General features: G+C 38.0%; 1 protein-coding gene and 1 long non-coding RNA gene across 7 annotated transcripts in view; one reads left to right on the top strand and one right to left on the bottom strand.

Annotated features, from left to right (window-relative positions):
* LOC139827991 (uncharacterized) overlaps positions 1–27,293 on the top strand; it is a 153,120-nt gene that overhangs the window by 68,139 nt on the left and 57,688 nt on the right. The window lies entirely within an intron of this gene.
* The window catches only part of SYT9 (synaptotagmin 9), a 69,581-nt gene that overhangs the window by 25,989 nt on the left and 16,299 nt on the right, over positions 1–27,293 (bottom strand). For all 6 annotated transcript variants that reach the window (XM_071808856.1, XM_065839916.2, XM_065839917.2 and 3 more), the window contains exons 2-3: positions 10,477–10,828; positions 7,094–7,640 (exon numbers count right to left, since the gene is read on the bottom strand). In XM_071808856.1, coding sequence (XP_071664957.1) covers positions 7,094–7,640; positions 10,477–10,828 — 899 coding nt within the window. The remainder of the gene's footprint in view (positions 1–7,093; positions 7,641–10,476; positions 10,829–27,293) is intronic.

Here is a 27,293-nt window from a genome sequence, read left to right as displayed (position 1 = left end):
AGCACTTTTTTTCTACCTATTTGCCTGAGACACAAGCGAACTAGAAAAGATGAAACGCATATCTGGGGTTGTATTAGGATGCCAGCCTGTCAGGTATGATCTGCAGGAGCTGCTTCCCAAGCAGCTGGGCTACCCCTGCACAGAAATCCAGTGCGCCTTGGGAAGCGTTTGGAGCACAGTTACGGTTAATCCCTAAGTAAATAGTACACAATAACAAAAAAGTCCACTTACTGCTTAAATATAATACCATGGGAAAATAACACGAGAACTGGGTAAACAGACACAGAGGAGAACTGTAAAACTCTGAAATGCCCTGGCTGGTGCAGACAGATGCCTGGCGGCTGTGATATCTTGTGGGGATTAAAGACTAAAAATGGCTTGAGGCTTTTTCACATAAGCACAGTATGTTCAGAGGGAAGAATGCTTTCAAGTTTGGCTCCAAATATTGAAACTTAATTTAAAGAGTAGGATTTTTCAGAAATTCTGAGGAATCCATAAGCTACTAAAATGCTTTCTGTGACCTCTGATGGAAAAAAGAAAAGACAAACTAACCATTCCCAAAACTATTCAATAATTAAATGTGTGTTTGAAGCAATTTCTTTCCCTGGCTGGATAAATACATGTTGAAATTGAAAGTTATATAACCCTGTAGAAAAAAGGCTATGGCACAGTCTAATCCCGAATTGTGTGCAGAATGGTTACAGCCCCGATCACTGTAATACAGCTATTTTAGCCTTAACTCTGTACGAGTGCTCTTCGCTCATCTTGAAGAATTGCTGCCTATGAAGTGTAAGATACTAGAGCAATTTTTTTGTGTGTTTGCAGCTCCCACTAACTATTTTGTGTGGTATAATTGAAGGACAGGCTTGGCTGACCGGGATCACATTTTGGCTTTGCTTTATGTGCAGCGTGTTGTTACTGTGAGCTGTTTCACTGAAGGTTATCTCTGAAAGCCTTGTTTAGAGAGAGGTTTCTGGAGAAGAGAATTGCCAGAGGATTCTGAGAACAAAGGAGAAGGGGGATGTGTTACAGGGATAGTTACAGACTCTTCCACTCATCTAGGAAAACAGGAATCTAGGACTGGGTCTAAACTTTTTCAGCATGCAACTAATGTGTAGAGGAAAATGTTCTTCATACACTATTGCTGTCCTGTGGCTGTGGCCCCAGGGGAACATGTACGATACAAAGACACAAGAGAGCGCTCAAGAATAGGCAGCATTGATGAACAGGGGAAGAACCAGTGTGGAAACCAGGTTTTTACTTTCATAAGGAATTTTGAGTTATTTCCATTTTGAAGCAGAATATCCCTCACTCACTGGACTCGAAACATTTTGCTTTGATTTTAAAAAAGGATGTTTTGTTCCTATTTCAACTTCCAAATTATTTGAAAATATTGCAAAAGAAGGGCATTCTAAATGAGAAATCAAAACATCTTACTCTGAAATTGTAGTCTTCTGAAAATACTGACTTAATTTTTTTTTTTCTTTTAAATTCTTTAACTGAACTGGTCCCATTTCTGCTACGTACTCTGTTTGTTTCTTTGTTTCTTTGTTTGTTTTTCCCCATGCTCTAGTTTTGAGTTTGTTTCTTTTGTTTGTTTGTTGGTATGTATGTGTGTATGTTTTTTTTTAGAGAAACATGCAGACTGAAAAAGTTCACTTGGAAACTGATGGCTGTACTCCCAGGTTCTGTAAATTTCAAGTGGTACATACCCATACACACAATTACCTCAATTATCATTTCCTTAAGCTAGTCCCAAAACCCCAATAAATGTTAGCTGAGGCTTCAGTGATATTACAAGATTCATCCTGTTTCTGAATATGCTTGTGGAGCTACAAGGCTGTTACAGGTAATCACTCACACTGAACAGTCACCATTATTTTTACAGCCAAGCTCAGAGCGCTTGTACCACTGACTCGGGACCAGTTTAGCTGCATCTCAAACCATTTATTTTCAAGGCATTTGATATTTTTTTACCTCAGACCCTTCCCCAGTTTTATTCAATATTGTTCTCACAGTTACCCAGTTGCTTCAAACAGAATTAGGCATCTGCTGTCTTTATGTTTTCTGAAAACACGTCAATATTTTATCTCTACCCTATATAATTGTATGTAACTGCATCCAGCCTTTGTTTAGCCATGCTGAGTGCTGTTTCCTAATCATTTAAACAGATGTCATTTCTGACAAATCTTCCTCTACAAAGTAATTAGCAAAATTATTAGATTAAAAAAAAAAACACAAAACAACAAAAGGAAAAGTCCAGTTTTGAAAATGAACCCATTTAAAAATGTGGTTATCAAAAAATGTAAAAACTGTAGGAAAAACACCATTCTCCACAGTATGATGACTGTTGTGCTGATGCTGAAGGCTAATTCATTTCTTTTTCATCCTTACTGTGGTGATCCTTAGAAATACGAAGGATTAAAGATCTATGACTTTTCAGCATCTTTTGGCTATGAAATGATTAATTACTCACAGACTTTCATTTTTTCTGTACATTTGAGTAAAAATAGTCAGAGAAAATCATGAAACAAAGAGTGATCTTTGTGACCTAAGAGAAGATGAATATTCACTGATCTATCTCTTGAAGGCAATTCAAATTTCTATATTTTTCTGAGTACTACTGTGTTTGGTGTTTGTTGGTTTTTTTGGGCCTTTTTTTTGTTTTTTAAATACACCTAAAATTTAAATAAGGTGAATTCTACCTCTTGCATTTACCGCTTTCATTTGTCTAGCCGTGAAATAATTGTTGTTGATCCTTTTGGCGTGCCTTAACATGGGCGAGAGAGATGGGTCTGCAAAGCTGTCTTTTCTAGAGAGACTTGCATCTACAAGTCAATTAAATGGGTACATGTCCACATCAACAACTGATTGCCTCCCTGATGCCAAAGCTTACTCATTTTAAAGAAAGGGAACATGAGGTTAATACTCTATATGTTTTCTGTATTACTAAAAAAATCAACTAGTGTTTCCCATTTACTGCAACATTCCTCAAGAGTAGATATGGCACTTAACATCGATTGTTTGGATTTGAATTCATACGTAGAGCCAGAGATTTGGGTTGTTTCTTTTCCTTCTCAAACTTTTGACTTGAAAATTTTTGTTGACCATTCTAAACATTTTAAATGCTTTTCTGAGATCTTGCTCAATGCCATTGCTTTTCTAAACCAAGCAGCTTGCCAGAACAGGCATTTTAGCAATACTAGCTAAAACATCTTGACAAGCTAAACATTTTTCAAAATGGGAGTAGGTGGACTTAGTTGACTGACTGCCAGCTACAGTATCTGCACGCTGTCGAAGAAGATAAGCGTTGCAACACAGAGTGGATGAAGGCTGATGCCAAAAATCTGCAGATTCTGGACCCAGTCTCATTTCTGCTGTTAAGTAGTGTGGTGTCTTGAGCAAGTCACATTTTGTCCATGTCTGTTCCACTGTCCATGAATCAGGGTCAGTGTTCACCTGCTTCTTCCAAAGAAGTTAATTTTCCTCAAGTTTTGAGATGTAAGCCCTGCACCTGTGTGTGTGCATTTGGCACGCATTAAATTGCTCACAGCCTCTTAGCAGGAATGGTCCTGAGCAATGCAACCTTTGAGGAAGTTTCTTCTCAGTCTGAGGATGGAATAGTTTTGAACTGCAAAAAGTCCGGTTTATTTGGTCAGATTTCAAAATTTTACACTTTCATTATGCTTTTGTTTAGTATCTTTTTGTCTCTCTTCCACACACACTCTGGTTGGCATTAACAGCTCTGAAACAGGGAACCTGAAACTTCACAGTTCACAGAAATCCTCCTCTGTGCCCAGCTGCCTGGTGATGGTTAATGTGCAATTCCTGAGAAAAGGTTTTCCTTTCTGGGTGCAGAGCTAGTTATGCCAGTGGCATCCTCTGAAAAAGAAGTGTCATCTCTACCTGAAATGGGCTGATGGATTCTTGTCCTTCATAGTTTATTTTATTTTGTGATAGAGCCATGTATTTTTGCCTGATCACATTTGAGTTTGCAGATCACAACCAAGGAAATATTAACAACTCTTCTCTCTTCAAAACATGCCATCAGCTTATGAACATTACAAAAACAAACAAAAAAAAACCCCCACCCCAAATCTTGACTATGTTTTAGAGGCTACTAAACAAAACCTACCCACTGCTGAAACCCAGCCTGAAAATCAAGAGCATGTATTTTTCTTGATGAGCCAGAAACCAGAGTAATCTGCCTGGTAGATATACGCTTATCTAGCTCATTTCATGTGCATCTAAAGTTGATCCACTTAATTATTTCTTCCATTAAATAGTCCACTGCTGCTTTTTTCTGGTTGGAAAAAGTGTCAGCGTTACAGGAGAGATTTTATGCTCAGAGGGCATGGGATTAGAAGAATAATCATTTTGATATTGGAGATTTGTGTCTGGAGGCGGATTGCTTTTGAGCACGTAGAAAATTTTTATGCTGACAGGCATCTGTGTTATGAAATAATTTCAAATTCTGGGATGGCAGCAGATGTTATAGTCCAAAGATTCAAAACTCTTGGTTTTGGATAAAAAAAATCTGCCAGTGTTATTAGAAAACAGAAGAAAGCACGTGGCATAATAGTTCAATTTAATGGCATTGTTTGCAGTAAAGCTGACGTTTCAGGCATAATCTGCAGTTCTCACTTGAAATAGGGCATTTTGCTGGGCAGAGAAGGATTTGATACGTTCTTTTATATTACCGTGTCAAATTGGATTAGAACATAAGAAAATGGAGATTTAAAGGCCTTTGGGACTGCTGGTTATGCATTGTAATAAAATGCGCAAGGAAGTAAAACGAATTTACTCTTCAGAAGTATGAGAAACTTGTCATTTGTAGTTGTGTAGACCTTCTCTTATTCTGTTACAGTACGTTACCTCGGTTTATCCCTCTGGTGCTGCACTCCCTCTTGATCTACACTGAGTGAATTTCCTTGAGTAAATTAGCCCAGCATTTGAGTGTTTTTGAATTATCATTATTTGAAACAAAAAGACATTCAAAGATAAAATGATTGAAAACGTGCTACAGTTGATACAGTTTCTGTTTACAACCCTAAATTGCCCAATGGTCCTCAAACCTTATTTCAGAGATGGGCTAATTGTGCCTGCTGGCCTGGTTTGCAGTGCAGCCACAGGAGTGTTCACTTCAGCAGCTTCTCAGCTTCTGCTGTCAGTCTGTGAGATATCTAAGCTACGCAGACAGGAAAACGTACTGAAACTTGGTGTATTAAATGATGCTTGGAGGGTTTCTCACAACTTTATGGACTAACTTCTAACCTTTAAAATTTTGGTGATGTTAATTAGTAAGCTGAGTACTCCACACTTTCATTTATCTGATATTCTTATCTCAGAATTCGCATTAGCCAGAATTGGATTGTGTCTCCTATGTACTATGAATCATTTGCTTTAGAAAGGTCTCTGTTAGCTGAAAACCCAGTGACAAGTCTAGATGGCAGGTTGTATGTTCTGTTTTGATAAACAGGGTTACACTTCACACAGGAATTAATCTTAGTAGGAATTAATAACTGACTCAAGTTTCAGTCGTGAATTTAATTTCTGAGATTACAGAAAATCTGAAGACAAACTATGTGCCGCAACCCTTCTGAAATTTGGAAGGGAAAGTGATTAGAAAGAAAAAACAGAACCCATCTTCTGCCTAAGTTAAAGCGTAGAAAGAGTACTGGTACATATCGAAGTAACTTCCATGTGCATTCAACTTCCAGTGGATTGTCAAACTGAAAAGTTGAGCTTGGGACACTTAATGCTGTATGAAGGCAGGCTGTCTCTTGGAACGACTGTGATCTGCTCTGGCAGATGCTTCCTTTTCTCTTGTGGCTGAAGAGCCGTCACTCTTCACAGGAAAGGCAGGTTCATCCTTCTCCAACAGCGAGTGTCCAAGCCCCTGCCTGTCCCTCGGGTGATGGAGCTGCTAATGCTGCTGCCACACACGGGTATGTAACACTGACTAACAACACTGAGGAATCACCGTAAGACAAGAACAATATCAATTTTCAAAAAGAAATTTCAAACAAAAAATTGGATTTAATCCGTTTGGTCTGAATTCAGGAAAGTAATTGTCTCAGAACATCCTTAACTTTTCAGTGGCTTCTTACACTCAGCTAAGCTTATACTTAAATGCTTTCTTGAACTGAGCGCTAACAAACTTACACTTTGATCTTAGTGCTAATGATGTTTGGTTTATTTGACTCTAAAATGTGCCCTCCATTTGAGTACAGTTTGACATGGCAAATGGAATATTTACTGACTCTTGGCACTAGTAGCTTCACCTTTGTGGATTTCCGTAATGAACCATTCTCATTAAAGGTTTATTCTCCATAGGATGCACGTGATTAATTTCTAATAGCACTACAAGGAGGCTGGATCATGCTTTCAGAAGAAAGCTTTCTTTTCCAAAAGTGATTTTTGTGGCTTTGTATCCAATCACTGATTGGATTCCTGCATAGAATCTGATACCAGAGACTGGAAAAACAGAAATAGACACTTATTTTATAAGTTTCCCATCTCCCTATGTAACACAGTGATGCCAAACAAAGAGTTAAACCAATTCAGTGTGTTTCATTGTTTTCATGGAACAGCATTATTGGAACTCTGTTTGCCTGGATTATAGATGTAGTTTTATCTCACTGTATGACAATAAAGTCTTTTGAAGGACTGAAGATCACTACATAAGAAATCTGGACTGTGCAGTTCTGGCTGATTGGTAAGCTGTAATTTATGTGGCAAATCATGCAAAACATGGAAAGACAGGCAAAATAAGAACAGTAGTGTTTTCTTAACTAAATTTTAGATTAAGTAAGATTAAGAGAAAAACATTCTTCAGCTATTCCACCCTATCAGCAGAGCAACAACTAAACCCACTATCTCCTACATAAGACATTCTTTAATATATCCAAGGAATGAGAAATTAGGACTGAAAACGCACTGTCAATTTCTGTGGATTAAGGTCAAAGCTTGAGAAAGAGAGAGAATAGAGTATTTTCCTTCATAAATGTACCAGACAATTTCAGTTATAATCAGATTAAAGAAACAAAATCAGAAACAAAAAAATCTCAAAAAGAAAGATGATAATACTTACATTGGTGACATATTCAATATCCTTCCAAATATTACATTCCCTGGGAAAATCTGCCAAATCTAAAAAATTATCCACTATCACTTGGCCAATCAAGTCATGCCTGGAGAATCTGTCAAAGTCATACACAGAGAAATGGAGTTTCCTTGTGTTCAGATCATTGTATGGGACACTAAATAAAAAAACTTCATCAAATACTGGATTTAGGGTCTTTCTGTGCACTTTAGTCTGGTGTTTTGTTTTCCTATCAGGAAGCAGATATATCTTCACGTATGGATCTGAAGTTCCAGAGAAGTCCTTTGCTGGCAGGTTGATGGCCTTGTGTATCTTCACTATCAGCTGCTCTAAATCACAATCATATTTCAGAATAAAGTTCAGTTTTCCACATGCCTTGCTATTACTTCTTCGGCCATCATCTGTGTCTACTGATCTTTGCTTATAAAGCTCTGGCTTAATGCGGCCAATCCCCGTCAGTTGCTCCTGTTTCTGAACCTGCTGGATGTTGAAGTCAGGGTTGGAGAGGTTGAGCTGTCTTCGGATTGAATTATGCCTTAAGTGAAAATGAAAGAATTTAAATAGATTGTATCGAAGATGACACGAATCTGCATGCACACAAAAGATCCTGTTCTCATTTGACATGTTTTTGTAACGTGCAATGGCATCAGATTTTTACTCACATAAAGTGATAATGCGTGATACCCAACAACCAAGAGCTCACTGTCAGTATTAGACTGCTAATATCACATAATTTTCTCTTCCTACCTTTCAAGCTAGTGGTAGGCACCCTCCAAACCTGGCTAGAGAAAGTAACATATGATATGGTCAGTTACTATTTTCAAGTGATTCCTTTGGATTAAAGCCTATGAAATGAGCTACATCATGTGAATGGCAGCAGGATCTGTCCTATTATGCCAGCTGAACTTGCTGATTTCTGGTTCTAAGACAAAGCTGGACTAAGGACGATACTTCCAGACATCTCTGTGTTTTAACTACTTGGTGATCTCTCTGACTGCTTCATTTACAAGTGAGATGTTCTGGGCTGAAATGGTTTGTTGACCACCGCAACAATTGTTTTCTTTTTTCTCTCATACTTGATGTAATAAGCTTTGTGGTACTTTGGCTGAAAAGCTCCTTTAGTTTCATTACTCCTGGGAGAGAAAGTTGCTTTTAGCTTTGCTCCAGTGAAATTTATTACCTGGAGTCAGTCAGTTACTGTGATTGAAATTTCCACTTCATGAGATGATAACAGAAATCAAATTTGAAAACTCTGTCAGGGTAGTGGGATGTGAAAGTTGGATTAGGTAAAATCCTAATCTTATATGAGTTGGATTCCACTTTTTTGTGTTATTTATTCATATGCATCAGTCAGTGTATTGGAGTACCATGAGCGGTGGTTGAACACAGAAAGGGCATGTGGAAAATGCTAGCTCAGGATTAGTCCAAAGCTATTCATGTTGAACATAATCAGCAATAGTTCCTCTCCTATCACTGTGCATTCATTCCTTGTATATATGTGTTTATGCATGCTTAAAACAGCAACAGCCTCTTATATACTATCCTATTTTTTTTCTCTTGTTGGATAATAAACACATAATTTTCTAGCTATACATTAGTCATTTCCATGATAAAATATTACCATGTCACAAAAAAAGAGATTTATATTGCTCAACCCTTAAGCTCCTCATAGCAGTGGGAGGTACAGAATATCCTGGGGAGAAATAAAAAGGAGGGCACTGGAGAGACAGCTTAACAAGGATTGCATAATAGCAGGGGCGGGTGCCTGGGCTCTGGGCCACACAGGGAAACCACAGCTGGCCACCCAGGTATGCCAGAAAGCAGCAGAGACAAAGGTGAGCAAAAGAAGGACGCAGTACAAGGAAGACGAGCCCATCCCGCTCACTGAAAGAGTCTTTTGGAGAAGACCTGGGCAAAAGTAAGGGGCAAAGAAAGAGAGGAGTAAAGAGCAAATCCTGTATCAGTGTAGAGGTGGGACCTGGACTAGTCATGCCCTTGTGGACAGAGAGAAGAAAGACCTGCAGAGATTCACAGGGGTGAAGACACTGTCCATGTATTCAGGATGCTGAGGCAAGTTCTTTTACAGATTGAGATTGCTGCTGCTTCTTGTGAGATGACTCTGCTGCAGTGATACTGGGCATCTGTCATTTGATTAAGTACCACAATTGCTCCCCTGGTGTAGCAGAGAAAGCCTGTCTCTAACTCAATACTTTTACAGTATCGAAGACACACACGAGAGCTCTTGGTGTTAGATGTCAGATATGAATCTTCTGTTGTTAATGAATCTCATGACCTGCTTAATTCCCAGCAGTTTGAAAACAGAGCAGCACCAGCCTTGTACTGTACTTCTGGGCTGCTGGTCCTTAGTTGGAATTCAAGGTTGTGTGTAGTAGGGTGCAAGCTTCAGTATCCATAATTATAACTTTGACCTCCCCATAGATTTCTACAATATAAGCACAAACCATTCTCATGCTAATCTAAGGAGGAAGGGCACCTGGAGCTTTTGCTGCATAATGTTAATGCTGTGCTGGGGAATCCTCAAATTCTCTCTGAGACATGTTTTGGACAACTGGCAATTACTGAACTGGCTGCTAGCTCCTGTCATCTTGTGCAGGTGTTCCTGCAGGCCAGAGTCTTGCCTAAACTTGCTCTCCCTAATGGCCAGAAAGGAGCTCAGCAAAGAGCAATGGGGCTAGTGCAGTACCTTCTCCAGCTGAAGTGCACCTGCTTTGACTCAGAAATGTACTGGCTTTTCACAAGTTGATCCTTTTTCTTACTGTGTAAAACATAATCCTTTTACAATATCACCTATGCCTGCACACGCTCCCACCCTCTCTCTTTCCTCTTCCCTCCTGTACTGTTCTCCAGTTCTCCTGAAGACCTGACTGATTCTTTTTCAGTCACTTCTCTCTCCACAGTCATGACTGTGGCTAAAATATATGATTTTTAACTCCCGCCAAGTGTTTTTTAGTTTGTCCTACTTTTCTTCTTTGGCTGTTTTAAAAATATTTGAGGAGATATTCCTGAGTGTTCAACATCAGTGCTGTGTGCAAATGAATATGCTTTACAAGCTAAATCTAGGCTATTCTGGTGCTTTAAGGGACACACAGTTCTTTGTCTTGTCCGGCTTCTGACGGAGAGGCACAAATGAGACGGGAGTTGAGAGAAGAGTGGAATAGTGTTGTGATCCTGTCTTTTCAACCTAAGACATTTGTGCATCTCAAAGAATAACCTTTGTGTTAATTTTTTTAAAAAAGAATGTGGCGTGTGAATTATGCATTTTTAATAGATCAGTGTACTGGATAACCAAGCTGTGCTCTTTTGACTGTATCTCTATTCATTAATATCAGAGAGGAATTGGAGCTACTGACCGAGCAGAAGAGGTTGGTTCAGTGATCTGACGATGCATTCGCACATTGTGTACGCAGTTCTCCTTTGTTCCCGCCTGAGCATCTAATGGAATATCAGGGGAGGTGTGGCTGATCTTCATGGAGGACTCCGGATAGGCTGTAGGCTCACCCAGATAATCCTCACTGTAGTCACGGTCATTGGTCTCTGTATCTGTGTAGTTCAGTGATTCTTGTTTGTTGTCTTTGCTCCCAAACGGCAGACCACGCTCTCGCCAAGGGATCCAACAAAGCTTCCAGGACACGAACAGAGAGACACCAAACAGAGCAAGACCACAGGCTGTGACAACTAGGGATAGCAAGCTTATCGAGATATCTGCAAACAAGAGAAACACACCCATGTCACATCTTTGTGCTCTTCCAAGCTCTGCACCTCTAAGGCATACAATATAGAAAGCAAACATCTCTGGACTGCAGATCTACAAAAACTAAACTCTGGTCCCTGCAACAGTCATATAATAGAAACATATTAAATTTTCTAATCCTTCTTCCATGCTTCCCCCAAGAAAATAATTTAACTTTGTTTGAAATTCTGTATAAGGCTCATCTTGATATATCTGAGTTTATATTTTCCCTCCAAAAGCCAGGTGGGATGAAGGGTCATTCTAAATATGAAGAGCTGTTCACTTGTTCACTCAGCTTTCTACTGATGCAAGAGTAGTGCCTGCAGTACATTTTGTTTCTTCCTCATTTTTGTTTTATGTAATGCAGTTTCCTTTATCTCCTTTAACAGATACACTATCTTCTCTTCCAGAGACTTTATTATAGTTACACAACCATGAACATATGCACACAAACACATGCATGGCATGAAATTTTTTTAGGTATTCAACTGAAGTATCTTGTTTCATTACTTTAATTCCCTTCCTTCTAATCATATCTTAGCAAATGATTTTTTACTATCAATATGTCTTGCAGTTCACTGTTTAGTTTAGGTACCAAATCTCTTAAAACCTGATATTTTAATGTTTTTTTAACTCCAAAGGCTCTTTTTTATGTGACCAAACTGGTATAAAGGAACGTGGAGATGAGTTTTCTGTTGTTTTCCCCCACATGCCTAGCATTATCCTACGCCATAATCATATCAACACAAGTTACAGCTGGGAGAGGCTTTTTCTCTGTTTTGCGTTGTTTTAAGTTGCACATTGGGAAAGTGACTCAGTGGAACAGCTGGTTTTATGGTTACAGTGTTTCTGAAATGAGTTTCTCAGTGGATTACACAATACATCATGCCTTAAACACAATTAGTAAGAACTCTATTTTACTGCCTCAAATTATAAACACAACCTGATCAAAGCGATTTTTCACATCGCGTGTTGGTTCAGCATGTCAGGCGGCATCTCTCTAGCCACCAGCTCGCCTCAATTTTCAAAGGATGCTATGAGGTTGAAATGTACCGCTCCTACTAGGACAATTATTTAAGAATGACAATTTAGATGAAACAGCCTCAGTCAATTTGAAAAAAAGAAAGAAAAGAATATTTTTCAAAAAAGTGGAAAAGTCAATACCTTCTGCCCCTGCTGTGAGTCTCATTCTCACTAGCCAGACAGATTAAATTTCTTCAGAGGGGGGAGTGACACTACAATCAGTTTCATGGAGGAACTGTCCAGGTTATTTTGTATGCTGAAAACCAATTTTGAACAATTTTCGCCAGCATGGCCCTTTTTGTCCTTCCCCTAGTCACATGAAGACAAAGCTCATTAACAGTAGGGACAGCGCAGCAGCTGTCTGGAATTATAGCAAAGAATTTCAGAGCTGAAATTAATTAAAGAAATGCCTCCTGTGCATAAAAGGCAATGCAGGAGAAAGTAGAATGGTGGTTCTTAATATTTTTGGAATATTTGCTGGTAAACAAGTCTGGCAGTGGAGGCAAAGCACAACCTCTCCGTTTGATTAAAAAGCAGAGGAACTGGGATGCAGTAGTGAAAGAATACCTTCAGAATAAAGTAATTTGTCTTGGATTCCCTGGAGGAGAGGGAGAAATACATCAGAGGTCTGCAACAAGGTCACTTTTTCAAAGAACTGATTCAAGTAAATGATCCAGCATTGAAAGACATGAGAAATTGGAAGTTGTCAGAACCAGACAGAAGATTACAAGGTGAGAACTGGAGACTGCTCAAAGCCAGGGATGTGTGAAGATGAGGAACAATTTGAAAGGTTGACCAACAGTCCCCTACCTTGAGGATGACTTTAGCAGAGGATGCAGTCATCTAGAGAACTGACGTCATTAGAAAAAACACATGAGAGCAAGATGAACTACTTTTCATTTGGAGAGTTTGAAGGGCTTTACATATACACCTTTGCATTTAATAACACTGAGAACCCTTATCTCACAGCTTACTTTCAAAGAAGCCTGGTAATAAACAGGTTGGGTAACTTGCCAAGTCACAGAATAAGAAGGGATTATTTTTCATCTTCGCGGTTTTACTTCCTTCTGACTCCTTAGGAACCATTTTTGTGTGAATTTTTTGTTTCTGTGGATGGAAAAGGGACAGTCATGTATCTGTCTTACTTCTGTGAAAAACAATGGGGCTAAAGAGCAGTACCCTGCACATTTCAATGAATTGCCAGGAATTTTCAGGTACTGCACACCTGGCTGGCAGTTTTCGGCAACTGGGCAGATCAGTGAGAGTAGCTGGGCTGAGTGCAGTCCTAAGGGAAGAGATTTTTGGCTACATCCTGGAGCTGTTTTTACATTAGCCATTTGCACTGTTACCTACTGCATTTTCTGTATAATTTTTACTCCATCTTTCCAGATGTCTCAGTTTTTCTAAGCCTGTTTATCTGTATCCCCATGTGGCAGCAGTACTCATCTGATGCCAGTGATTTCCTCTGCGTTGGAATGAGAGCAAGATAAGTCTTTACTTGTTTGTCCTTACAAAAAACAGAACTGCAGCACAGAGAGTGTTCTTCAAAAATCCAGCTGCTTCTCAATTCACTCTGCTTTCACTGGAATTAGTGCAATGTGTTTTCCTGATGTAAGTCTAAACTGCAAATGTAAATCCAAGTGCAGACAGGCACTATAGGCAAGGCTGAGCAGTTTACAGGTGGGTATGGACATTGGGAAGTGTGGAATGGTGCTGACTGTTTTAGAAGGAACAGCTTTTTCCAGTAGTGTTGCAACATGTAAATTCATTGTGTGCATTTAGTCACGTTTTTGATGATCATCTGTGCTCATTTTTAGCATTTGACCATTTCCATTAGTGGCTAACATATATGTACCCTTTGTGCCTACTCTGCATTGATAAGCTCTTGATGCTTTGCAAAGGAGAATCTCAACACAAGAAAGGTCCCTGTGCCACAGGTACTTGCCTCTTTCCTGGTACAACCATTGTGCCAACCGAGTGTCCTGAGATGCTGATATGAATCCAAGTCAAAATGTCATAACTACAGCTTCTTGATCATGGCTGTAGGGTGACCTGAGCTCCCAAATTCCAGCATGTCAGAATACCTGGACAGTATTATTATAATTATAATAATACCTGGACAGTGTTGATAATGGGTAATGTGTTCTGCAGAAAATAAGTCCAAAATTTTTATTAAAAACACATACTTTTAAAGATTCCATTCAAAATTCTGACAGTACAAAATCACAGGAGAGTCACTTGGTTTTTTTTTCTGGTGCAAATGGTTGTGCCTTACCCTCTAAAACTCTGATGAGAAAAATTACCAAATATTAAGACATGTGAAATAAAGAAATAATAGTGGTGGTTTTGTCCGTTCAAATGTGAAAAAGTAACATTTTTTTCCTTCCTGTATTTATTAAATTACCATTTGGATTCCTAAATATTACACAAAATCAAACAGCTAAATTAGCCAACAATGGAAGATATCAGTAGCTAAAGCGGATACGTGCATGTGTTCAAATTGGAGTTACAGAGTCAAAAGGCACAAGCTAAACTATTTGGATCCAACTCCAAAAGATGCAAATAAGAGCAAACTTATGAAGAAAAAGCAACCACCTGCAATTTCTGATCAACTGGACATTTGATCAAAGGAACTGCTGATCAATAATATAATCATTCAGGTAATCAAGTTGTTGGTTGCCTGGATGTGATCAGTATTCTATTAAATGAACTACTTTCCCAACAAACTGGCTGTAATCTGGTTTAACTTCAAGCTGAAAGAGTTTTACCAGAAATCATAGAATCATAGAATCATTTGAGTTGGAAGATACCATCAGGATCATCCAGTCCAACCATAATCTAACTCTGGCACTAAACCACGTCCCTAAGAACCTCATCTACATGTCTTTTAAACCCCTCCAGGGATGGTGACTCCACCACTTCTCTGGGCAGACTGTTCCTATGCCTGACAACCCTTTTCATGAATAATTTTTTCCTAATATCCAATCTAAATCTCCCCTTGTGCAATTTGAGGGCATTTCTTCTCATCCTATCACTTGTTACTTGGGAGAAGAGACCAACACCCTCCATGCTCCAACCTCCTTTCAGGTAGTTGCAGACAGCAATAAGGTCTCCGCTCAGCCTCCTTTTCTCCAGGCTGAACAGCCCCAGTTCCCTCAGCCGCTCCTCATCAGACTTGTGCTCCAGACCCTTCACCAACTCTGTTCCCTTCTCTGAACTCTCTCCAGCACCTCAGTGTCTTTCCTGTAGTGAGGGGCCCCAAACTGAACACAGGATTCGAGCTGCGGCCTCACAAGTGCTGAGTATAGGGGGACGATCATTGCTCTGGTCGTGCTGGCCACACTATTCCTGATACAAGCCTGGATGCTGTTGGCCTTTCTGGCCACCTGGGCACACCGCTGGCTCATGTTCAGCTGCTGTCAGTCAACATCGCCAGATCTTTTTCCACCAGGCAGCTTTCCAGCCACTCTTCCCTCAACCTGTAGTGCTGCCTGGGGTCGTTGTGACCCAAGGGCAGGACCCAGCACTTGGCCTTGTTGAAACTCATAAAATTGGCCTCAGCTGATCAGTCCAGCCAGTCCAGATCCCTCTGTAGAACCTTCCTGCCCTCCAGCAGGCCAGCACTCCCACCCAACTTGGTGTCATCTGCAAACTTACTGAGGGTGCAATTAATCCACTCATCCAGATCATTGATAAGGATATTAAACAGACCTGGCCTCAATACTGAGTCCTGGGGAACACCACTGGTGCTCAGCCACCAACTGGATGTTTCACCCCGCATCCATCAGGGGGTGGAGATTCTCCTTAGCCCTCCTTTTGTTGCTCATGTGTTTATAGAAGCATTTTTTGTTCCCCTTACAGCAGTAATCAGGCTCAGCTCTAGCTAGCTCTTCCTAACTGGAAGAGTTCTTTCAACAAGTTCTTATCGAAATAAAACAAGCTTTCTTCTCTATGCTTATTTATGTTTCTCTTTTTATTAAAATGAGTATTCAGATATTCCAGATATTCCAGCACTATTGTAATATACACATTGATCTATTAAGTGATTTTTGGCTAGCAAGAAGTGAAATAAATCTTAGTAATTTAAGATCTTGCAATAAAGATATTTTTAGTGTAATACATGTAATCTTTTCTGATTTAAATCCCAACAAATTTCAAAAAGCATTCAATTTAACATTGCAGTCAAATAGAAAATGGTAAAATTAACTTGTTCTGAATAATCATGTTACTAAACGTTAGGATATATTGGGACATAAAAGTCAATCTTAGTGAATATTATTCAGACCAAATTCAATGGAAATTTCAAGCTGTTATTTGCAGAGGGAGAAATGTTCCTCCTTTCATTAAGTACTTGTTGCTTAGTGGAAGATTTTAAGGAATATGAAGTGGTTATACATCTAACTACTTGAAAAACAATGGAAATAGTGGTGCCTATTGCTTAAATCCTAGCTGTTGTTTTGAAAATCAAAATTGTCTTTCTTCCATGCAAATACATGTGCAGAGGGTTAGCCATCATTCAGCTCACTAATCATACTCTAAGAACAACTTTTTAAAAAAACCTAGAATTCTAAGACCCTAACTTTTCCAGAGGAGGAGTGTTGTTTGGGTGAAGTATCTGGAGCACTTTGTGAAGCAGTTTTCACCTTATATTGCAGTGTAGTTTCATTCGTGCTTCACAGGTTTTTCTTAATTAACATAGCTGGCACTGTTTCAGGATGAAAGGTGTCTCTTTGCGACGACTTACGAGACAAAGGAATAATTCTCAGTGAATATATTCTTCTCTGAAATATCCCTGAACAGAGTTAATTATCTTTAATACTGTGTTTAGAAACCTCCTGGGAAATTCTTTAAAGCAAGGCAGCTGGAAACCAAGAGAGTGAATCTCAGATTATAGTAATATTATTACACATATATGCTCCAACTTCTATCTGTGTGACTCTGACATTTATGAATGTGGACCAACAAAAGAGGCCTATGTAAGATCAGGGGCAGGGTTTCATATAGTAAAACATCTTCCATGATCTACAAATGTATTTGTAACCGGCCTTTACTGGTATTTGAGGCTAATATTAGCTTTTAGTGACTTTTTTCCTATAAGTTATGTGTTCTCCATCTTACAGGTTATGTAAAGCTCTTGTGTTGGTCAAGACACTGTTCTAATCCTCTGAGTGACTTGCATATATTTTTATTCCTAAATGGTGCTACAAATTCTAGTTTACCAGTTTGTGCTTTCTCTTCATCCGCTTTACTTGGGTTATAAATTTTTGTAATGTTTTTTCCAGTTATTGCTTAAAATCAATGAAGTCTCATAAATGAACTAGACAAATGAAATGTAATCCTAGGACATCACCAAGGTAATTATCAGTTGGTTTAAGTGTACATCATTTCTATAGCAAAAATTCAACATGAAATCAGAATAACTAAATGGCCATAGAAAATACACCAAAAAAGTGCATGAGCAATAGAGACTTGGTTGTTCAGAGTATTCTTCCAGCAGTGATTACTGTAATATAATTCAAAACTGGCACAAGACTGACAAAATAGTTTATTGGTGAGATCACAATATTAGAGCTTTAAGCAAAAAAACCTTAAAGCAAATTGTTCATGGATATTCATAAACAGGAAAAAATGCACTCCAAACATAATGTATTATTCTTTTATTTTGTAGCAGCAGAAAGATTTTAGTTTTTCTTACTAACAAGAAAGCTTATGTAAGCAGAATATTTTGTTTATAACTCAGGTAAGCGAACTTGCTTTTGAGATAGTGTATTAATTACAATACAAATTGTATGTGAGCACAACACTCAAATGTATACTTGCTGAAGAAAAACTGATCAGTCTCTATGATAAAGCGTAACTGTAATCCAGTAAGTTAAACTTGTTCTTAAAAGAATTTCTTTTTGTCTGAACATCTCTTTCCTCTTAAAATATTTAATCTGCATTAATGCAAATTTCCTTGACAGCTTAGCTGACATACAATACTCTGCTAGAGTTTGTAAGTGACAAAAAATTTCTTTAGTAATCAGACAGCTGGCTGAATGAGCAATGATTCCTAAAGGGACTGTTGAGATGACTCATATGTTTGAGGGCTTGCGTTTTTCCTTCTGACATCTTGCAGTAGTATCTACTGACATACAATTAAGGTGTTCCACTTGTGAAAACTAAAGCTTCTGTTTCACAAGAAACATGGATATAAACAAGGCCTAGTCAAAAATAAAATTTTATATGACTCCATGTCCACAACTGTACCGAGTTTTATCCAGGTTTCCATGTCTCAGACTTGGTTCTTTTTGGTTCTTACCATATTCTCTTTGAATATGCGCTTTGCACAACTGATAAAATACGCAAAATTATTGTATATATCGGGTCTTGTAATATCCAACAAAAAAGATATAGTATAATCTGGGGGAAAAAAAAAAAAAAAACAACATAAATAATAACAGAAGATAGAACACCAGTTGTAGAGATACCATGCCAGATTGTCAAGTACACTATGTGTAGCATGACATGGAGATGGTTTAAGCAGCCCTATTGCATCCTGTTAGGCAGAATCAGGGTGCTACATTTGCACGACCCAAAATGTAGCTGGAGGGAATGAATACGAAATTTTCTAAAGACCATTTGGCATTTGAGACATGGTTGTAGCTTGTTAGTTGAAAGAGGAAGCTGGTGATATGCTGAGTGGGAAAGACATTTTTGAGGAATACATTTATACTGTGAATTCACATGACCATCAGGCCTGGTAGGTCCTTCATAGTGCAAAAACTGAGTAGCTGTGCTTTGTATAGAGTTACAGTTCTGTGACTGTGGTCGAGAGCTGTACTGCTTATTTCCACCCACCCACTTTTCTCTGCTGCTTCTTGGGATAAGTTAAATAGCATCAGATTAATTATTTGATTGGAATAAACAATATGATACACTTAAAACTTGTAGGATCATTTACAAAGTGAACTGAGTTGCTAATTAATAACTTGAAAATGTATAGCCGGTGTTTTCCTAGGGGATGGAAAACAGTAGTTCACAGGGTTATTGAAGAATTTAACTTCTCATCTAGTGTAGAAAGTGACCAGTCACTTTTGGCATATACTGTGTATATTCCTTCACTGGCAGAATGAAAGGTTTCATAGAAAAATGAATGATGAAGAATGAATAATGAACACGTATGCTTTCTAGCAGAAATTTTTGGACAAATTATGTGTTAAAAAGTATGAAACTTTTGAAATTTGTGAACATTTTTATGAATAAGTCATCAGAGCAAACATTAATCTTAAACGTTATTGCCCCATGAATAACAATGAAGAGAAATTGCCATTTATTTCTGCAATATATAGCCACTAGCAGGAAGTCCCCAGGTTACAGAAGAAGAGCAAACAGCTTATTTGAACCAAGGCAGTAAGCTTGAAATTCCATTATAGTCCTTGAAAGCCCAGTAAGTTGCAATAAATACTAAAGAAGCATTTGAGAGCACTAAAAGAAATGACGCAGAAGCATTTAGTTTCCCACTTGTATAAAACCGTACAGTAATATTGTACTACAGTGCCCAAAACAGTAGTTACGGAGGTATGTTATAAAAAATTATAAAGAAGTAGCAGCATTTTCTGCAAATTTTTAACAAATTCCTTTTAATTTTGATCCCCTTTGGGGCACAATCTTTCCAGGGGAAAAATAAGAAAAAATGTACTTAAATGTTTCACTAAATGACATTCTTTTGGTGGGAAAATTCGTGGAATTAAATGAACTCAAAGGATGATGGGAGATGTAAACAGACCACTAAAGGGTTTAAAGGTCTGTCTGACCTTTAGTAAAGTTTAAGTTTCGCATTCATATCTAAAGATATGAATATGTGACTACATAGACATACACGCACATCTATAATATGATGAATACGATGTTATATGATGAAGAAATATTTTTGCCGAACTAGCCATAATGATTAACAGTTGTGTCGCTCATATATTAAAAGTTCTAGGACAAATCTGTTTAACATCTTTTTCTCTCAAATTTCCATTTTCTTTTCTATTGGAAGGACTGAATTTCATTCACCCATTGACTACTTGTCCCTTTAATATTCTTACGCCCAGTGGAAACCATTAGCCTTTCTATTTTTGAACCTTACTTACTTCTCTCTCTCTCTATTTTTTTTCCCCAGGAAATAAATATGTAAGAAATAAGAAGACAGTATTACTCTTCTGGGCAATTTATGTAGAATAAAAGTGCAAGCTTCTCTTTAAAGTCAAATTGCTTGGAATGGAAATGAGGTCAATTATTTCATTAGCTTCCTTTTCAGAATCAACTACTCTGAGCCTGTATTACAGGAGTTTGGCACATCTCAGTGGTTCAATATTTACCATCCTTGCTTTACATTGAAGGAAGTGCCAAAATTCATTTGCTTTTTGTACATTGGCAGATCATAAAAAGGTTGCAACAAGTGTTGAAACCTCAGAAGGGACTTCAGGAAAGTTGCCTTCATAAATTTATATGGATAAAGAGAAAATTTATCACTTATCTTGACCTTTGTGAACCTAATGAGATGTTTGTATCTGTTTTTCAGTTTGGCTGTTTGTTTTTGTTCTTTGTTTGTTTTCCCAAATGACTGCACTCTCATCCCTACATGATATCTTGACTAAAAAGATAGTTTACAATATTCTCAGACTGCTCTGGCTATGACTTCTTCATGTTAACTGATTGTCCTGGATTTGTTACACATCATTCTTCCCGAAAACTAAACTATCACAAACCACTAGCCTCTTAAACTGATTCAATAGTCTGATTTTTCTTTTAGGAGGGAGCTGTTTGCATAAAGGGAAATAGAGGAAGGTTTGAAAGCATTTATCCTTCTCAGATGAAGAGCCAGATGTGCTGTAATGCTCACATTGACCTTTTAAAAAGAAGTATTATCGAAAATGAACCATGGTGAATGTATTATGTGCCCGTTGTTCTTTGTGAATTTGGGGTTCTCATTTTATAAAATGAAGCTTTTTGGCCTGGTCCATATGTATTACGGTGTGACAGAAGTCTAACTGACAGAGATATTTACTACTAGGAAAGATAATGAATTAGTAATTTACAGTCAGATCAAGCTTACTATGAATTTACTGTTAGAAAAAATATACGAAATATACGTCTTTCCCGTGCACACTCTCTTCATATCCAGGTAGCAAAAGAAGCAAGTTTAAGGCTTCTACAGACTGTTACTAGTGAGTAATTCTGTAAATCCTGGCTGTCAACAATACTATCTAAGAGAAAATTGTAGAACAGATATGAAAACAACAAAACTAGCAGCAGAAAATAAAGAGAAATCTAAAGTGAAACAGCTTTAAAATGTAACAGCTAAAGAATAGAAGTGAGAAACAGATTCGATAAATATTATAATTCAGAATGCTCTTCTGCTTTTTTGTTTCTAGGAAGCAATAATTTTAAAGCTGAGGTGCTTTTGGAAGCCTTCCTTATTTTGCCAAATCCAAATACCTAAGAGAACTTCAACTTGCTTATTTTTGCACAGCATATAAAAAATAACATATTGGGTTAGAATTGAACATATCTGGATTTCTGCTTATCTGGGCATAACTGTACAGTTGTGCAAGACATTCCTTAATATTAAAAGGAATCAGTAAAAAGAACTAGTAGCAACATCTCTTTGAAGTTTTCTTATGAACTACACGATTTCATGCTGTACTTAGTTGTGAATGTTAAATTGAAACTGGAAAGCTTGAGGGTTTTTTTCTTCTTGCATTTATCTAGTTTTATGGAGAGAAAAGCTGTAATTATGACCAACAAAGCTAATATTAAACACTGGGGAGTAGTGACAGACACCCACCCATCCCAGATTAATGGCCCCACCCTGATCAATATTTGTTCCCAAGAAGAAAGCAGTAGAGTCTAATCCTGTTATTCCAGCGAGTGTTTCCAAACCATGCACTGGTTACAGAAATTAATGCATTGAAGTTTTGTTATTGAGAAGGATGGTAATGATCTTCATGCCCAACGTTCTGACACTTGTCAGTATTCTTACTCCCTATCATGCAGGAAACATCCAAAAATGTGGCTGAATAGCAAGCTAATTGATTGTAGGGATAAATTCAGGGCTTTAGTCTCTACAGCTGCTGATATAAGCATTTTATTAAGCTATGATAGATTTAAATAATTCAAGAAAATAATAAGTCAGAACAGTGCATTTTAGCATTCATTTACTATCTGATCAGTGGAGTAAGTGTGGGATTGCTACTCTCCGAGATCTAGATGTCGGTCTGAGTTGCAGATGTGGTGTGAACTGTTGTCAGTGACTGCTGAAGATTCATATATTAGCGCGTCATTAAATTCCCTGAGGAAAACTGGGCAGTTACACCTGGAGAAGCTTGGCCCTGCCATGTGGTTGAAGGGGCACACTCAACAAATCTGTTACTGTGAAAGGTCAGGAGTTTCTGAGAACCTGTTGGATACTTAGGGAAAATAAACCTTTGGAAGGAGATGGGTGGGGGATGAGGGACAAAAATGAAAGCTTGATATGACACTATGTGCTGTTAAATTCTAATGTGCCAATTCCTCTGGTACCTTCCTGTCAACAGCACCCATAGTTGTGTACTATAGAAACAATCAGATTATAGTAAAATATAAACACCACAGAACAGTATCAATAATAGAAATTCTGGCAACAATCAAGACTAAGATGCTTCAGCTTTTATGGAAAACAGCTTATTTTTGCCCTTACACCTATATGTAAAAACAGGGCCATTTTCTAACAAACGCAATCCTTCAGAAAGGCCTGCTGAGTCAGAAGTTAATTTGTTTTTCGTTCATCTTGACATAAAGGTCAGGATACCAATGCTTCAGCATTTCAGGGTTTGAAGGCTAATAGTAACTTAACTAAATACATTAGCTTTGCATCTCTCTGGAGGTTTTAAAATCTGCAAGGGGCCCCATGGGTGCATTTTGCACCTAAGAAAAGCAGAAACTGTTTTTATTTTAGATGTTTAAGAAACACTGAGAGCCTTTTTGCGTAGATAAGGAAACATCCCTTGTGAGCACCAGAGACTCTATGGTCAGTGGAAGGATCAGAAGCTCTTACATTTCATACAAGAAGTCATTTATAGCAATGACCCTGTTGAACCCTATTCACCAGTATCAACCACTGTGAACAAGCGTGTTACTGTAACACATCTAAAAGTGTTCAGCAATTAAAAAATTAACAGTTAATATTTTAAAAGTGTCCCAAAGCTTTTGATCTCAACTATAATGGACAGGAGCAGATCACACACTCTATTTCACAAGCACTGCAGATTTGGGCAGATGGCTCCACACCTATTTACTTTGTTTTGTGTGTTCAAAGGTTTCTCCTTTGCTTTCTCTTCTCCTTCACTCCATCCCTCCTCTCCGATACACTCACATGTACATCCCAAGTTTAAGATACGTCAGTGTGGGTGGAAAGAGAAATTCTTAAGCATATATTAAATTAATAGGAAGCAACCACTGACATAAGCTTAATAAATGATGTTGCCTCTAGGGATTTTGTGTTTTAAAAACCTGATGTTCTGATGAGTAAAATAGATATTGAGGGGAACTTGGTTCTGTAAGGATGGAGCCACAGTTTACTGTAGGGGCCGTGCTCTGTTTTGACTGAGTTGTGATGAGTTGTGTGAGAAAGTGTTGCCAAATGCAAGCGTCCCTCCTCCATCACACACGTACTGAGTCACCAGCTCTGGAAGCAGTTGAAAGATGTGTAGACATGGTGCTTAGGGATGTGGTTTAGTGGCAGACTCGGCAGTGTTAGTTTAATGGTTGGACTCGATGATCATAAGGGTCTTTTCCAACCAAAATAATTCTATTCTATTGAAAAGTCATCAGCTGCTGACTCATCACAGTAACCTCGGAATTACAAAAATAAATCCTCTGTGAACCTATGATACCTTAATTTTTACTAGCAGCCAGATACAGGCTCAGTGTCTGCCCAAGAGTGTAACTACGCAGGACTGATTAAGATAAGGGGTCATCTGACACCTTTCTTGTCAAAGTCTTCAGACCACCTCTCTGATGCATGATGTACTTATTCATCATTACTGTTCATCAACTAACACTATGCCTTACACTCTCTTGGATGATTACAAGAAGGTCCATTCAAATAAATATTTTCCTCCAGTAATTTCAGATATCGTACAAATGGGAAAAGAAATGCAAATCCAGATTTTTAAGAGAAAGATGTAATATAAAGAATTTTGGGGAGAAATTTGCAGGCTATCTTTTCTCAGATTTTGTCTTTATTTAACAGTTTAGTGACCTCTGCTATATATCTGAAACATAAATAATACCTTTCTGTCCTTATTTAACTAATTAGTAATGTTGTCGTTGATAGGATGAGTAATATCAAGGTTTATTCATGAAAGCTGTTATTAACAGAAAGCATTAAAATTTTGCATGTGTTCTCTCCAAGTGTCTGGACATACACAGTTAAAACCATTGGGTGTAAACCTGGATCTGACAAATGTTAATGGAATGTAAACAGTGCAACAAATGCGTTTAGAGACCCTAATGGATATTTAAAGAATTATTTGTGGTCGTTTTCTATCCACATTACCAAGAACCTTGTAGAACAAAGCTGTTAAACAACGATTAAACTGTTTATCACTAAGTATCTTTTTCCCTCCTTCTATAAATGTCAAAGTTATTTAAATGTCTTTTTACAAATAGGCAACAGAAATCAAGATGCAGCACAGTTGCTCAAGGCGAAATTAGGTAAATCAGTTGAAAAGTTAAAAATGGAACCTGGATCTTCTCGCTTCTAATTTTGAGTTTAGCAACTTTCCAGTTGCTTCTAGTGAAACAGCATGCAACAGAGTAGAAGGGATGCAGAGAGTTTAATAAGCACTGCTTAGCAAACAAGCAAGATTTTGACCACCAAACAGATGGTATGGCTTTTTCAAATAATCGAGTCAGATATGAGTTAATTAAATAATTGAGTTCTGAGAAAGCTGTCATCTCTCCAATTGCACCTGCTCTCTGTGAGATGGCAGGCATATTGCCAACACGTAAATACTGACACGAGGAACAGACAACTGAAAAGCCGTGTCACCACACTCTGCAGCACAAAGGGATGGCTGAGCATCAATTCTTAGCTTCTAAAACAAAACAATTCAGTTTTTTATCAGAGTAGATCCCAGGAAGCTTGAAATACCACAGAAAGCAATAATGATCAACATCTGTAATAAAAAAAAAAAAAAAGAAACACGGGTTTTGATAAATGTAACAATGGTGGAAGATCTAAGCAGAAAATCAAATAGTGTTTATGTATGATCCCACAGTAAAGTTCTGTAGTAGCCTTCCATACCTCATGTAATATATCCCATCTTCTTTTTGTACATACATGGACACGTAACTGCTGTCAAAGTTAATAGCCTCTTTTAACTTGAAATTCTGCAGATTTCAATCTTGTTATGCTTTCTGCTAAAGCAAACCCTGCTGTATTTCTTTTATAATCTTTTATTATCAAAACACCATTTTACATATTATATAAGAACTTTAATCTGATAATTAATTAAATGGAGAATAGCAAAATAATTAACTGGATTAAAAGTAAGCTCTAAATTAGTTTGAATGTGCTGGAAATCAGTCCGTGATATTTAGGCTTGTCTTTCCACTTTGAGCAGGTAAGAAATTCAAATCAAATAGTCTCTGTTTTCATCTTGCATTCTGACAGAAGATATTTCTTCTACTTTAAATGTACAATTATTGTCCTTATTTGTCATATCCAGAATCTTAAGAGACATTTTGTGCTTGCAGCAAGTAGAATCTACACTCGCATTCTACTGGATTTGCATTTTCTTTAATTAAGTTAATTTAGCCAGATCTGTATCTTATCTCCTGAAATTATTTTCTCCAGAAAAAGTAGAACAGCTAGTTTTATAATATGAGGAACTAAAGAGTATCCTCTGCTTTAACAAGGACAGCAAGGAAATTTATGATTAGCTGTTCCTTGAACAATCCACTATGAAATGAAGAGAGGAGGGGCTGTCAGTCTAAACCTGAAGAACAGAGCTCTGCTCCAACATCCAAACGCTGGGTGATTTCAGGAGACAATATAGCAGATTCCTGTCCTTTATCTGCATGAAGGTCTTTGCTTTTTTGCTTAGACTGCTTCTTGGCAAAGCTCTTTCTTTTATTAAGGTTTCTAGACAGTCCATGTTAATTGTGGAGCTTTGGCTGTTTAAATAGAAAATATTGCCAGGCTAAACTGGCAGATGAATCCATGTGAAAAATTCAGTGCATCTTCCACATTATGACCTAGAATATGTGGAGGAAACATATTCCTTTCAAGAACTGCTGTACAGTTCCATATATAGAAAACAATGGCCCTGTCTTACAGGCAGCATAACAATTTGTTTCAGCATCTTTAGCCAGAGTCTGGTGATTTAGCACTGGAGAAAGGAGGGGGAAGGATTGTTTTTGCTGCAGCTTTGCCTTGTATCTATACTTGGAGCCTGGCAGTACTCACTTGAGCGAGACACACCACTGGGGGGGTGTTTTAAGTTGTTTTCATCCTGGTGGAACCAAGTCTGATGCTCAACTCTGGGATTCACAGTGTGGACACAGAGTCCTCTTGTGGTTAGTGCTCTGGGCTTACCTGATGCGTCCCTTGGACCGGCAACTGACACAAGCTTTGCTGCTGGTAGCAGCACACGGGGATATTTGGTTCTACACCAGAATGGCGAGCAGCAAATCAAACTCCTCTTGTTGCGCCACACAAGTCAGTAATGGAGATTTATCTGTTCCGTCTTTATGCACAAGTTACGCTCTGAAGTTAGTGAGATTTCAAGTACAGGAGGACTATGAGTTTGGAACATGAGCTATGTTGAAATCTTCATATTGTTCTACTCTGAAAACACATCCCTCACCACAAAGATCCCTTTATTTTGGATTGTATTTTTGTAAGCAATTCACGCCCCAATTTTGAGATTCAAACAAAATAGTAATGTATTGTGCGCTTCAGAATAAATACAGTATAGCAAGTACAGTTAATTGCATATGAGATTATCAATGAGACCTAGGATGGAACAAAGGTGACAAGCAATTTACCAGCTTGCACTTCCAGTGCCAAAATCAATTAGGACATTCCAAATCCTGTAAACATTAATAGTAACTGGTAAGCTATATGTCACCGTGTGTCTTTGACTGATGTCCAGCATTTACTGTCTTGTGTTTAGCCACAGGGAAGACTTAACAACAAATCTTTTCAGAGTTGGTCTACAGCACACATTTATGCTGTGACATAAATAACAGAACAAAATATCCTCATGTATATATCCTGCCAGTGCTGCTGCCAGTGGCTCGAGTGTGTTTAGGCCAGCCTCTGGGTGTCACTGATAGCATAAACTCCGAATAATAATTAATTACTAGGCAATGCTAACTAAAACAGAATGAGGCTGA

Source organism: Patagioenas fasciata, chromosome 5, assembly GCF_037038585.1.
Source record: "Patagioenas fasciata isolate bPatFas1 chromosome 5, bPatFas1.hap1, whole genome shotgun sequence".
Classification (NCBI taxonomy): domain Eukaryota; kingdom Metazoa; phylum Chordata; class Aves; order Columbiformes; family Columbidae; genus Patagioenas; species Patagioenas fasciata.
Note: the sequence above shows the minus strand (reverse complement) of the source record. Positions and strands in the feature narration are given on the sequence as shown.